The 13512-nt window shown below is 37.4% G+C and overlaps 1 protein-coding gene across 1 annotated transcript in view; it reads left to right on the top strand.

Moving 5' to 3' along the window:
- The window catches only part of STRN3 (striatin 3), a gene marked incomplete at both ends in the record, with an annotated part of 89402 nt that extends 76369 nt beyond the window's left edge, over positions 1-13033 (top strand). Inside the window, 5 exon segments of the mRNA XM_084241298.1 lie at positions 3029-3196; positions 4610-4750; positions 9335-9442; positions 12674-12760; positions 12864-13033. Of these exon segments, the coding sequence (XP_084097424.1) occupies positions 3029-3196; positions 4610-4750; positions 9335-9442; positions 12674-12760; positions 12864-13033 (674 nt within the window).
- Between the last annotated feature and the right edge of the window lie 479 nt (positions 13034-13512).

Raw genomic sequence — 13512 nt, 5'->3', positions numbered from 1 at the left:
TGAATTTCATCAATAATTGTTCTATTTCTTTGAAGAATGACATTGAAATTTTGATTGGAATAGCATTGAATCTGTATATTGCTTTTGGAAGGATGGCCATTTTAATAATGTTTATTCTTCCAATCCATGAGCAGGGGATGTCTCTCCATTTCTTTGTGTCTTCTTCTATTTCTTTTAACAGTGTTTTATAGTTTTCTTTGTATAGGTCCTTTACCTCTTTTGTTAGATTTATTCCCAAATATTTGATTTTTTTTGTTTCAATAACAAAAGGGTATTTTATTATTTTCTAACGATTTATTTATGCATACAAGAACTGGGGTACAGGCCAGAGGTGTGGAGGGTGAGAGGACCCACCAGAGACAGAGTGATTGACCAAAGTACACTGCTGAGGGGAGCAGTGGGTTGTGCTGCAGAGGCTGCAAACAGCTTCATAGGTTGCCTCTTAACCCGTTGCACCACCAGGGAGGCCTCCTGATGAACAGAATTTTAAAAGGTGGCTATGAGTGTTGGAAGGCAAATGGATCAGGGCAACCAAAAGTAGAGAAAAAGTATCAATGCAGTGTTGCAGTGTGGTTGTGATGTAGTGATTGAGTAGGTAAGAGATGATGTTGCCAATGTTGGAGTGCTAGAAAAGTGGTAGTAGAGCAGTTGGAGAAAAATGGATTCAAGATAAATTGAGTATGGTAGAATACACATAATCAATTGAGTGAATCAATGAAGTGATGGAAGAGTGAAATTTGATATTTTTTATAGCTTTGTGATAATTTATGTCACAAAATTCACCCTTTTTAAAAAAAAGATTTATTTATGCATACAAGAGCTGGGGTACCGGCAAGAGATGCATGGGGTGAGAGGATTCACCAGAGACAGAGTGGGGAACAGAACAGGCAGATCTACTGAAATACACTGCTCAGGGGAGCAGCAGGGGGAGTCAGGAGAGGTCTGTTGCGCCATGTGGATTGCTCCCTGGCCGGCTGGGGATTGGACTTGTGCTGCAGAGGCTGCGGATTGCTTCCTAGTGCGGTGCTTAACCCCTTGCGCCACCAGAGAGGCCCAAAATTCACCCTTTTGAAGTATACAGTTCAGTAATTTTTGCTATATTCACAGGGTTATACAATTATTAGCATGACATTCTGTTGCTTCAGGCAACACCACACTGTCAAAGAAACGGGAGTGTGGAGCAAGCTGTTATGCCAGGATGCTGCTAAGAAGGCAAAACCTGGCCTTTTTATTGACTTCATGACTTTACAGAGTCACTTATTCAGAGCAGGAGAACAAAGAGAAAAAAGTTACAAGGAAGTGAATTATGCTTACGTTAATCTAAGCTTGGTTTTGATCTTATTAGCAAGGTATTTCACTGATCAGTCTCTGGGATGCAAAGTTACATAGCAGTCTATGGCTCCCAGGTGTTCCTTGTCATGCTTCGTGATGTATACTCATTGTCCCAGGGAATTAAGCATCCTGCTCTTGTTTAACTTGAGAGGAACCTTTGCAGGGTCGGTAGTTTGCATTCTTTTAAGTTTAGGTGATTGATTGATTGGGCCAAATGGACTTTGTACTGAAAAGGCCAAACTGCATAGCCAGAACGGCAGCTTATGCAGTCCTTTAAGCCCAGCAAACCCACAACTTTCAAAATATTATTGTCACCACTTTTGCTTTTTTTTCAGAGGCGACTGAGTGTGTAATGGTTAGCATTATTGAAATGAGGGTACAATGGTTGTGAGAAGATATAAAGTGGTACATTCATTTTTTAGGCATGTTATGATATGGCAGTATCAAGTGGGTAATCTCAATATCGAGCTGTGAGAATGGATGATATAACATAGGGAGAATGTATTGTGTAGAATAAGAAGAGAGGACAAAGTCCTGTGGTATTTTATCTTGTACATGTGAGTGAAATAATCTGGTATTTGTGTTTTATCTCCTGACTTCATTTAGTATAATCCTCTCTAGTTCATCCATGTTGTAAATGGCAAGAGTTCATCCTTTGTATAGAGAGGTAGTATTCCTGTGTGTGTGTCCGTACATATACACGCCACATCTTCATTCACTTATCTGTCATTGGACATTTAGGTTGTTTCTTATGTTGGTGCTTGTAAATAATGCTGCAGTGTACATAAGTCTTTGTTCACCTGCAGTCTCCCAGGGTTTTATTCCACAACCCCTCATCAACACTTGTTTCTTCTGGTCTGATTATTCAGGCCATTCTATGAGGTTGTTTCTCCTTGTGATTTAATAAAGCTGTTTTGTTTTTTTTTTAAGTATATGTTCCTTATGAGATATTGTGAAAAATAGAAGAAAATATTGGGTGGGAGATAAAAATAGCCATAATTCCACTACTTCTTTTATTTAACGATTTATTATGTATATGAAAGCTGAGTTGCAGGCCAGAGCGCAGGAGGGTGAGAGGATTCACCAGAGACAGAGTAGGGAGCAGAATAGGCAGAGCCACTGAAGTATACTGCTGAGGGGAACAGCGGGTGAGACAGGAGTGGTCTGCTGCGCCATGCAGGTAGCTCCCTGGCTGGGGATCGAACTCATGCTGTGGTGGCTGCTGATAGCTTCATAGTGCTGAGACTTAACCCCTTCTGCTACCAGGGATGCCCCAATTCCACCATTTAGAGATGCCACTGTGTACACTTGTTTGTGTTCTTATGACCACTAAATTTTTTTTTTTTTAAAGATTTACTGTATTTGTGCAAGAACTGGGGTACGGGCCAGAGCGCAGGAGGGTGAGAGAATTCACAGAGACAGAGCGGGGAGCAGAACAGGCAGACTGACTGAAATACACTGCTGAGGGGAGCAGCGGGCGTGACAGGAGAGGTCTGCTGCCCCATGTGGGTGTCTCCCTGGCCAGCTGGGATCGAACCCATGCTGCAGAGGTGCAGATAGCGTCACAGCGCTGTGCCACTGGGAAAGCCCTAAATATTTTCTTACATGTAATCTTTATGACTTAGTTACATGGTAAGTTATCTTTATATGCAAAAAGATTTCTTTTAACCTTTTTTGTTTGTTTGTTTCTTTCTAGAGCCAAATGTTCTAGCTGGCACTTTAGTTGCTCATACCGATGCTGTCTGGGGTCTTGCATATAGTGGCATAAAAAATCAGTTACTGTCTTGTTCAGCAGATGGCACTGTTAGGTTATGGAATCCACAAGAAAAATTGCCATGTATTTGCACTTACAATGGAGACAAGGGTAAGTAACTTTTCCTTCTCTGAAAAGAGCTTGTTTCATTCATTAATGTTTTTAATTTGACTACTCCAACAGATACATTGTAGAATTTTGTAAAGCTGTGATAATCATTTTATTGCAGTTATTTTTAATAATCAAGTAAGTATATCCTGTAAATCAGTGCTTTTTAACCTTTTCCAGAACATGTCCTATTTAAAAATCCTTCCTTTCAAAGAAGGCTTGAGTCAATTTACCTTTTGACATTTACACATATGCATGTGTGCGCATGCACACACGTATTCATCTCATTTTCCAAATAATATTTTTAGATTATTTTTTAAAATCAGATCTTTTTAGTAAGAAATGTTTTGTTGTGTGTGTAGTGATATGCATCTGAAGAGGTGTGAGCCTATGCCTCTGAATCATATACAGTGTTTAATCCAGTTCTACCTTAGTAAAAAAAAAATTTTTTTTAAATGTATTGTTTAAAAACATAGATGAATGGTGTGCTTAATTCTGTTGATTTTCTTTGACCTATTAGTGATTCTAATTTTTTAGTTACCCAAGCTTTTGAGGTAAAAATTAATTTGGATTCTTTTGCTTGACCTCAGATTTTACCTAGTTATGCATTGATCTGGCCAGTTGAATTTAATATATTAACAAGAGAAATTGCTGTAAAAAGTACTGCATCAGTGTTTTTCATCATCTAAACCTCATGTTCTTAGATCCAAAAATTTTACTTGTGTTAGCTATGTGATTAGGCTTATTATGGGTCTCAAACAAATGAATAGTCTCCCAAGACAATGATGTGAGAATGTTCATCATTTTGCTGTAAGAAATAAAATTGTCACAGGGGCCAGAACACTCATAGGATTTTTTTTTCTCTTCCTTAGAAGAAAATGCATTGGAGAACAAATAATTTTTGCACATGTCTACTCTTAGATCGCTCTTTATTTTTATTTTCTTTCTTTTTTAAAGATTTATTTTTATTTTTTTATGTGTATAAGAACTGGGGTGTAGGGCAAAGGTGTGGGGGGTCAGAGGATTCACCAGAGGCAGAGTGGGGAGAAGACCTGGCGTATCTACTGAAATACACTGCTGAGGGGAGCAGCAGGTAAGGCAGGAGAGGTCTGCTGTTCCATATGGGTTAGCTCCCTGGCCAGTGCAGTGTCTGGCGAAAGCTTGATAGCACTGAGACTTTAACTTCTGTGCCACTAGGAAGGCCCTCTCTTTATTTTTCTTGTAATGGTAATTAGAATGTTAGAGAAACTTTTTAAATAAGGAAGAATTACCTGTTGTATCTCATCATCCTAGCACAGTTGCATTCCTTTGCATTATTAAAGTTTCAAGAATATTTGAATTCCTTTTTCTTAGTAGAAAAAGCAGAGATCTAAAAAAAAAAATTGTATTTATACTGTATTTCTGGGCTTCTTTCAGAGCATGGAATACCGACTTCAGTTGACTTCATAGGCTGTGATCCAGCTCATATGGTGACCTCTTTCAACACTGGTAATACAGTCATTTATGATTTAGAAACATCGCAGTCATTGGTGATACTTTCATCACAGATAGATTCTGGTAAGTTTTCTTGGTTTTGGGGGAAACCTTGAAAAAGGATTATTATATAACAGAAGGGTAGAATCTTTAGTTAATATTAATGTTTTGACTTCGATTTTAGGATTGGAAAATTTGAAATTCAGTTTCAGTGTTTTTACTGTTCTTTTTGAAAATGGTGAATGCTTTTGGCAAGACTGCTTCACAGTAATCAAAAGTAAATATCGTTCATCTTTTATTGTTTATCAGAAATAAATATCATTCATCTTTTTTCTTAGGTTTTCTAGTCTTTTTAATGGCTCTTAATTCATTAATGTTTGAAAAGTGATGTTCTAAGTCTGTCCTTCATTTATTAACTAGAATATTTCTGTAAAATGGAATACCCCTAATACCCCTATATCAATAATTTGGTTACCCTAGAGTCAGTGATTGATTATAAAAAAAAGACAAAATAAATCATTTATTATTATCACCCTCTCTCTCCTCCCCAACTTTACTTACCAGTTTTCAAAATAATGACTTGGCTCTTTAACAGCCTCTAAAGGTGATCAGTGAGTCTTTTGGGTGTTGTTTTAGTATCATAATGTTTTTAGATATAAATATATTTAACATATTTCAATTCATGGCAGGTATTTTTATTATTGCTCAGGTTGTTTCAATTTAGGCCAGTTGGAGCTTATTCAAGTTGATTCCTAAATCCTTTTGACATGACTCTGGTTGTCATTGATGATTTTCTTTTTAATATGGCAGAAAGATCTTCTAGGTTCATCTTATTTATTTTGTGCTCATATCTCTGAGGAGCCGTAATTACTTTTAGTGGAAAATGCCATTTAGAGATTGCAATGTAAAGTTCTAAGCTATTGGTTTGATTCTCATGGTTTTCTTGGCTCTTGAGTTGCTTATCATTTAGGAGGGCTAGAAATGGATTTTTAAAAAGACAAAACTAATAAAGTAATATATAAATGTATTTGGTTCAAATTCAAATTTATCTCATGGATTTTTATATTTCAACTTTATTTTAATCATGCTAATCAGCAAAGTTATCATTAGATCTCATTAGATCTCGTTTGATTTATCCCATGGCACACATACAATCATCTCAGAATAATACCAACATGACCACCTCTAGTTTAATTACTGATAATAGTTTGTACTTCGTGTAATTCCATTAGGGATGAACAGTTTAATTACTGTGCTTTAAAGTCACTTGAAATAGTACATTTTATGGTGCTTTTATTACCAGTTGGATTTGTAGTTAAGTTGATTTGTTCGATTTACTTTTAATCTCTTTTGATTATTTATTTAAAAAAGCATTTTATAATTATGTAAAATTGTTTAAACGGTTCTATGATCAAGTCTTGAACCAGATTTTACTCAGTTATCTTTCCTGATGTCTCCCCAGCCCTATTCCCTTTCTCCTCTTACATAGGTAACCATATGTATGGTTTGGGCATTTTGGTGTTTTTTTTTTTTAATGTGTTTAAAGTTCAATTGAGAGCTCTTTTTAATACATGTGAAATGGTTTACTGTAAGTCTAACGTTTTTTCCCCTTTGTTTAGATTGCTCTTTATTTTCCCTCATCTCTAATAAAATATTAAGAGCTTGGTAGCAAAGAAAATGCCTCATCTCTAAAGAACATTATTTCTAGTTCTTTGGGCTCTTTTGTTAGTGTTGCTAGCTTTGGGGGCAGTTCCTTACAAACATCTAATTATCAGTTATGAATTTTTCATTAAGTGCTTATAATTCTTCTATGGGTAGTTTACTACAAGTAGTAATTATTGTGGGTCTTCTAAGAATTTCAAATTACATTTACTTGACAGTCTACATTAAAATACTTTAAATTTTTTCTAAACTGGAGCATAGGATCATCCTAATCACAGAATGTAAAAGTTGAAACATTTATTTATTTATTTATTTATTTTAAGATTTATTTATTTATACAAGAACCAGGGTAAGGCCAGATGTGCAGGAAGGTGAGAGTATTCACCAGAGACAGTGGGGAATAGAACAGGCAGACTGACGAAATACACTGCTGAGGGGAGCAGAGGACAAGACAGGAGAGGTCTGCTGCACCACGTGGGTTTCTCCTCAGTAGGCTGGGATCGAACCTGCGCTGCAGAGGCTGAACTTCACAGTGTGGCGCTCAACCGCCTGCACCACCAATGCAACATTTATTTTTAAAAGAAGTTTTAGGGCCTCCCTGGTGGAACAGGGGTTAAAGACAGCCCTATCAAGCCATTGCCAGCCATTGCAGCATGAGTTCAATTCCCCCGCCAGGGAGCAACCCACATGGCACAACACACCTCTCCTACCTCACCTGCTGCTCCCCTTGGCAGTGCTTTTCAGTCAGTCTGCCTGTTCTGCTCCCCACTCTGTCTCTGGTGAATCCTCTCACCCCTACACCTCTGGCCTGTACCCCAGCACTTGTATGCATAAATAAATAAATCTTAAAAAAAAAAAGTTTTATTTTGCTTCTGAGACTTTTTGTTTTGTGTAAAAGTTTTACTCTATTGACTTTTTTTTTTTGGTGAGTCTAAGAAGGCTCATATCAAACTTCTTATATATACATATATATATGAAAAATATATAAAAATATAAAGTTCTTTTGTATATGTATATAAAAATTACATCATCCTTCATTTTTGTACAATATATGATTTCCCCCATGAAATTCCCACCACCAATTCACCTGTGCACCATCACCATAGTCCCTTGTGCTCTTCCCACCCCTGTCCTGATGCTTGTCTCCCTCCTCCTCCCCTACAGAATGTCTCTGGTCTATGGTTGCCTTTTTGATTTTGATTTTTCCTTTATTGTAGTTATTTTTTTTTTCCTGATCCCTGTTTGCTTCCTGTACATTCCTCCTATAAGTGAAACCATCCAATATTTTTCTTTTTTTTTCTGGCTTATTTCGCTGAGCATAATCTCTTCCAGCTCTATCCATGTTGCTGCAAATGACATGAGTTCATCTTTTTTGGGTTTTTTTGGTTTTTGGGTTTGTTTTTTTTTTTAAGATTTATTTATTGATTTATTTATACAAGCACTGGGTACAGTCAAAAGCACGGGAGGGTGAGAGAATTCACCAGAGCCAGAGCGGGGAGCAGGGCAGGCAGAAGGACCGAGGTACACTGCTGAGGGGAGCAGCGGGCGGCAGGAGAGGTCTGTGCGCCATGCGGGACCCTCCTCCAGTGGCCAGGGAGCAGCCGGGGACCAAACCGGCGCTGCAGAGGCTGCAGGCAGCTTCGCAACCCAGCGCTCAACCACTGGGCCACTGGGGAGGCACAGTTTATCCTTTTTGATTGCTAATATTCCATTGTGTATGTATACCACATCTTCATTCAGTCATCTATTTTTGGGCATTTGGGTTGTTTCCATAGCTTACCTATTGTAAATAGTGCTGCAATAAACATAGGAGTGCAGGTGTCCTTTTGAATTTTTTGTGTGTCCTTTGGGTAGATACCTAGGAGTGGAATTGCTAGATCATATGGAAGTTCCATTTTTAGTAGTTTGAGGAACCTCCATACAGCTTTTTATACTGGTTGGGCCAGTTTGCATTTCCACCGCAGTTTAGTAGAGTTCCTTTTTCTCCACTTCCTCACCAACATTTGTTGTTGCTTGTTTTTTTGATACATGCCATTCTCACTGGTATAAGGTGGTATCTCATTGTGATTTGGATTAGCATTTCCCTGATTATGAATGATGTTGAACATGTTTTCATATGCCTGTTGGCCATTTGCATTTTCTCTTTGGGAGAAGTGTGTTTTTAGCTCTTCTGCCCATTCTTTGACTGGGTTGTTTACTTTGTTTTTGTTGAGGTTCCTCAGCTCTTTGTAGATCTTTGTGATCAGCCCCTTATCATTAGTATTGTGTGCAAAAATTTTCTTCCAGTCAGTGGGGTGTGTCTTTGTTTTGGTTAATGTCTCTTTTGCTGTACAGAAGCTCTTTAATTTGATGTAGTCAATGCTCTTGACCTTTTTTTTTTTTTTAAAGATTTATTTATGCATACAAGAACTGGGGAACAGTTTAGAGGTGTGGGAGGAGAGGGTGAGAGGATTCACCAGAAACAGAGTGAGGAACAAAACAGGCAGACTGACTGAAGTACACTGATGACGTGAGCAGTGGACAAGACAGGAGAGGTCTGCTGCACCATGTGGGTAGCTCCCTGTCTGGCCAGGGATCGCACTCTTGCTGCAGAGTCTGCGGACAGCTTCACAGTGTTATGTTCAACCCCCTTTGTCACTAGGGAAGCTCCAGCTGTTTATTCTTTCCTTCACTATCTTTGCTTTGGGTTATGTGTCTTTAAAGATGTTATTGAGTTGTATGTCATGTAGTGTTTTACCTATTTTTTCTTCTATATATTTTATGGTTTCAGGTCTTATGTCTAGTTCTTTAGTCTATTTTGAGTTGGTTTTTGTGCATCATTTTGTGAGGTAGTAATCTAACTTCATTCTTTTGCATGTAGCAGTCCAGTTTTCCAGCACCATTTATTGAACAAACTGTTTTTGTTCCATTGATATTCTTTGCTCCTTTGTCAAAGATTAGTTGTCCATAAGTCTAATATCAAACTTCTAATTGAACGTGTGAATGTTAGTGCATTTTTCTTTTCAGGTTTACAATCCAATAATCATATTAACAGAGTAGTAAGTCATCCCACACTTCCTGTTACAATAACTGCTCACGAAGATAGACACATCAAGTTTTTTGACAATAAAACGGGTAAGTAGATTCTTATTTTCAGCCATATTAATAATAAGTAAATTTAAAATGTTTAAAAATGCTATTTTCTATAGTGACTTCAGCTTCAAAATTGCCAAGTTAAACAATTTGAACTAAGATTTTTATTTCATTTAATATAGCACCTTACAGTGTATACTGAGCATTATCCTTCAGTATATTGTCTTGCCTAACTTTTATTTTTATATGTCATTTTACTTAATATCAATCCTTCCATTTGAAAGTTTCCTTCATATTCTCTTTTGAATTAGTGGCAGGCGAGGTGTCTTTCTGGTGTTTGGCATTTCAAATGTGTTCTTAAAGTTATTTGTAAGTGGATAAAATGATGATGTAGTAAAAATTGTTATCTTCCCTGTATTTCTTGTTGTAAAGAAACTTAGTTATATAGGAGCCAAATAAAATTTAAGTTTGGCCATATAATTGTTTCTTTAAGGAGCTCTTTCATCTGTTATTACCTAGAATATTACATAAAATATTGCTTGCTCTCTTTCAGGAAAGGTCTGACACCTAGGGAGGTTTCTTTGAAAAGAAGTTAAAGCAGTCCAGGGATATTAAAAGACTTACGAATAAGTAACTTAATATATTAGTTGCAATGTTATTACAGGGCAAGAAATTTTTTTAGTCTTTAAGAACCTTACATAAGATACCTTTGTTCAAATAACATTTAAATGCAGTTTCTTTTTAACTCACTAGAACAAGTGGAACAGAATGGATAGTCAGCTGGCTTTATGTTTCAAAGATTTATATATTGAGAACATTTGTTAGATTTTAAATTTCCATTTTCCACAGTTCCAGAGAGATCTTTAAGGTGCTTGACTTTTAAAATTTTGATAAAAGTATGAATTTGAGTTAACATGTAATATGCCCAAGAAGCAGAGCTAGTGAGTAAGTCTGGGAGAGTTAGTACAAGTGAGGTATATATCAAGAAAAGAGTTAAAGGAAGAAGGTTCTGAATTGGTTGTGAATACATTTGTCTAGCAGAACTCTTTGAGCAGTTTTTGATGCTTGGTAAACAAAATGTCCTGTGCTCTTTGAAAGTACAGATTATGTTGCTTGTTATAAATGAGACATTGTTCTATTTGAGTAATATATTTACATATTTGTTCTCTTAATTACTCTACAAAGTAGATACAGTGCTATTACCTCCACATTGAAATTGAAATAGAAATCTTAAAGACATTAGTTTGTGTACCATTACACAGCAGAGAAAAATTGCCAGCTAGGGATTCAAACCCATGCAGTTTCCTTCCAGTCTACTACTTTTGTATATCAGTCCTATCCATTTTATGGAAGCCCACTGTATTGATTATCCAGTCAAAGGGCTTAAAAGGTGCTAAGAAGGGAGAACAGATGTCTGTATGTTTCCTCTAGTTCTTCAGTTATAGTAGGAATGAATTAATCTTGGTAGGGTAAGAAAGGATGGGTGGTAGCAGAGGCATGAGGCCAAAGTGAAATTGGTTAAATATGAGAAGCTACAAGTATATGTTTGTGAAGAGGGTGGGGGTCCTACTTCTTAGGAGAAGTTAGAAGCTTTATGATTCTGGTTACCAGTACCTCTCTCTCTAAGGTCCAATATGAAGGGATAACTCACTTTTTTTAAGATTTATTTATGCATATAAGAACTGGTGTACAGGTCAGAGGAGTGGGGGGTGAGAAGATTCACCAGAGACATAGTGGGGAGCAGAACAGGCAAATCGACTGAAATACACTGCTGAGGGAAGCAGTGGGCGAGTCAGGAGAGGTCTGCTGCACCATGTGGGTAGCCCTTGGCTGAGGACTGAACTTGTGCTGCAGTTGCGGATAATATCATAGGTTGTGTCTTAACCCCTTGCACCACTGGTAGTTCACATTTTGAAGTGACTTTGTGGTTATGTGGATAAAGGTTGATTGAAAATGACATGAAAATGAGAGTTAGTTTAGTGCACAGACAGGATGGCTATAGTTAAACTTGAAAATGAATAGATCTGCTATTTGTATGAAAGAACTCTTTGTTTTTTAACACGTTAAATTTGGTGGATACAGGATTCTTAGGAGTGAAGTCAGAACTAAATTTGTGAATCAAGAGAGACCATAGATTTAAATTTTAAGGGAAGCTAATGATGTTTGGTATTTAATCTCAAGTTTCGAGATTATTTTCTTGGAAGTGAAACATTTCATATTCCTGGATTTTTTTAAAAAATTTTAATAAATTTTTTAAAGATTTATTTATGCATACAAGAACTGGGGTACAGGCCAGAGGTGTGGGGGATGAGAGGACTCACCAGAGGCAGAGTGGGGAGCAGAACAGGCAGATCGACCGAAATACACTGCTGAATGGAGCAGCGGGTGAGTCAGGAGAGGTCTGCTGCGCCATGTGGGTAGCTCCCTGGCTAGGGATGGAACTTGTGCTGCAGTGGCTGCGGATAGCTTCATTGGTTGTGTCCTAACCCCTTGTGCCACCAGGGAGGCCCTCCAGGATTTTTTTTTTAAGATTTATTTATTTATGCATACAAGAGCTGGGGTACAGGCCAGAGATGCGGGGGGGGGGGGTGGGTGGGTGAGAGGATTTACCAGAGGGGAACAGACAGTGGGGAATGGAACAGAACAGGCAGATTGACTGAAGTACACTGCTGAGGGGAGCAGTGGGCGAGTCAGGAGAGGTCTGCTGCGCCGTGTGGAATGTTCCCTGGCGGGCTGGGGATAGAACTCGTGCTGCAGAGGCTGCGTATTGCTTCACAGTGCGGTGCTTAACCCACTGTGCCACCAGGGAGGCCCACCTCCAGGATTTTTTTAAACGGAATTACTGAAGGGAATGGATTCTAAAATTGATAAATGAACAACTTTGGACAAAGCATTTGAGGGTAGTATGTTGAATGATTTCTATTCTTGGGATAGCAGAAAAGAATCTTTAATATTACAGTTAATTTTACTATTAAAGAGAAACCAGTAAATGCAATTTGAAATGATGACTTTAATTTTATCTTCAACATAGAAGTGTTAGTACTGCCAGAAAGTAATATGATTTTTTATGTTTTTCAGAGGAACTTTCTGTACATTTGATTATGTTGTGGTTTTGTATTATTGCTATAGTGATTGTTTAAAAAGTTTTTTTACTTAAGTAATACTGTGCAGGCAGGTGTATGTCTCTTTTTTTGATCCTATGTTATGGTTTCTGATCTCTCGAGTTAGTAACTATTTGTTGAAACTTAATCTTCTCTATTATGTTTTATTTAGGTAAAATGATCCATTCTATGGTAGCTCATTTGGATGCTGTTACAAGTCTAGCAGTAGATCCTAATGGAATCTATTTGATGTCTGGAAGTAAGTCTGAACTTCCCCAATTGCTGACAAACTTTTTAAAGGAATTGTTGCTCAATAACATACTTTATTTGTTTTTTTTTGTCTGTTTTTTTTTTTTTTACAGGCCATGACTGTTCTATTAGATTGTGGAATTTAGACAGCAAGACTTGTGTGCAAGAAATAACAGTACATAGGAAGAAATTAGATGAATCGATTTATGATGTTGCTTTCCATCCATCAAAAGCATATATTGCCAGTGCCGGGGCTGATGCCCTTGCTAAAGTATTTGTGTGAATCAACCCAAACTCTCATCCTAACAACCGATTTACTTGGACAGAAAGAGGGTCTGCATCACTGCCATCAAAATTGTTACTGATATGACACTACATGTGCTCTACCTGGTGAAGGCTATTTGGGGCAGGCATAAATTGGTAGAAATCACATCTAAATGTCAGGCTCATTAATTTAATTGTAATTACTGTATTTTGTGGGACGAAAAAAGGACTCCAGTATTTGTGGCCTATAATGGATATGAACTGAGCATATGTCTGTTTTTTAGATATCTTTAAGCCAGTGTGGAGTCTGATCTTACAAAAAGACTTATTTTGGACTCTGTGTGCTGCCTTAGGGTTAGGAATGTGGTGCTCTTGTGGGGGGGAAGTGAGCTCCAAGAGTAGCTTTTTTCATCTCTTAGTGATCTTCTGTTTATCAGTTCAATGCCACAGATTCCCTTTTAAACTTATTTTGCTTTAAAAAAAAAAAAAGAAAATTTA

Source organism: Talpa europaea (assembly GCF_964194135.1).
Source record: "Talpa europaea genome assembly, chromosome: 8".
In the NCBI taxonomy this organism is placed as follows: Eukaryota; Metazoa; Chordata; class Mammalia; order Eulipotyphla; family Talpidae; genus Talpa; species Talpa europaea.
This window is presented reverse-complemented; position numbering and strand designations above follow the sequence as displayed.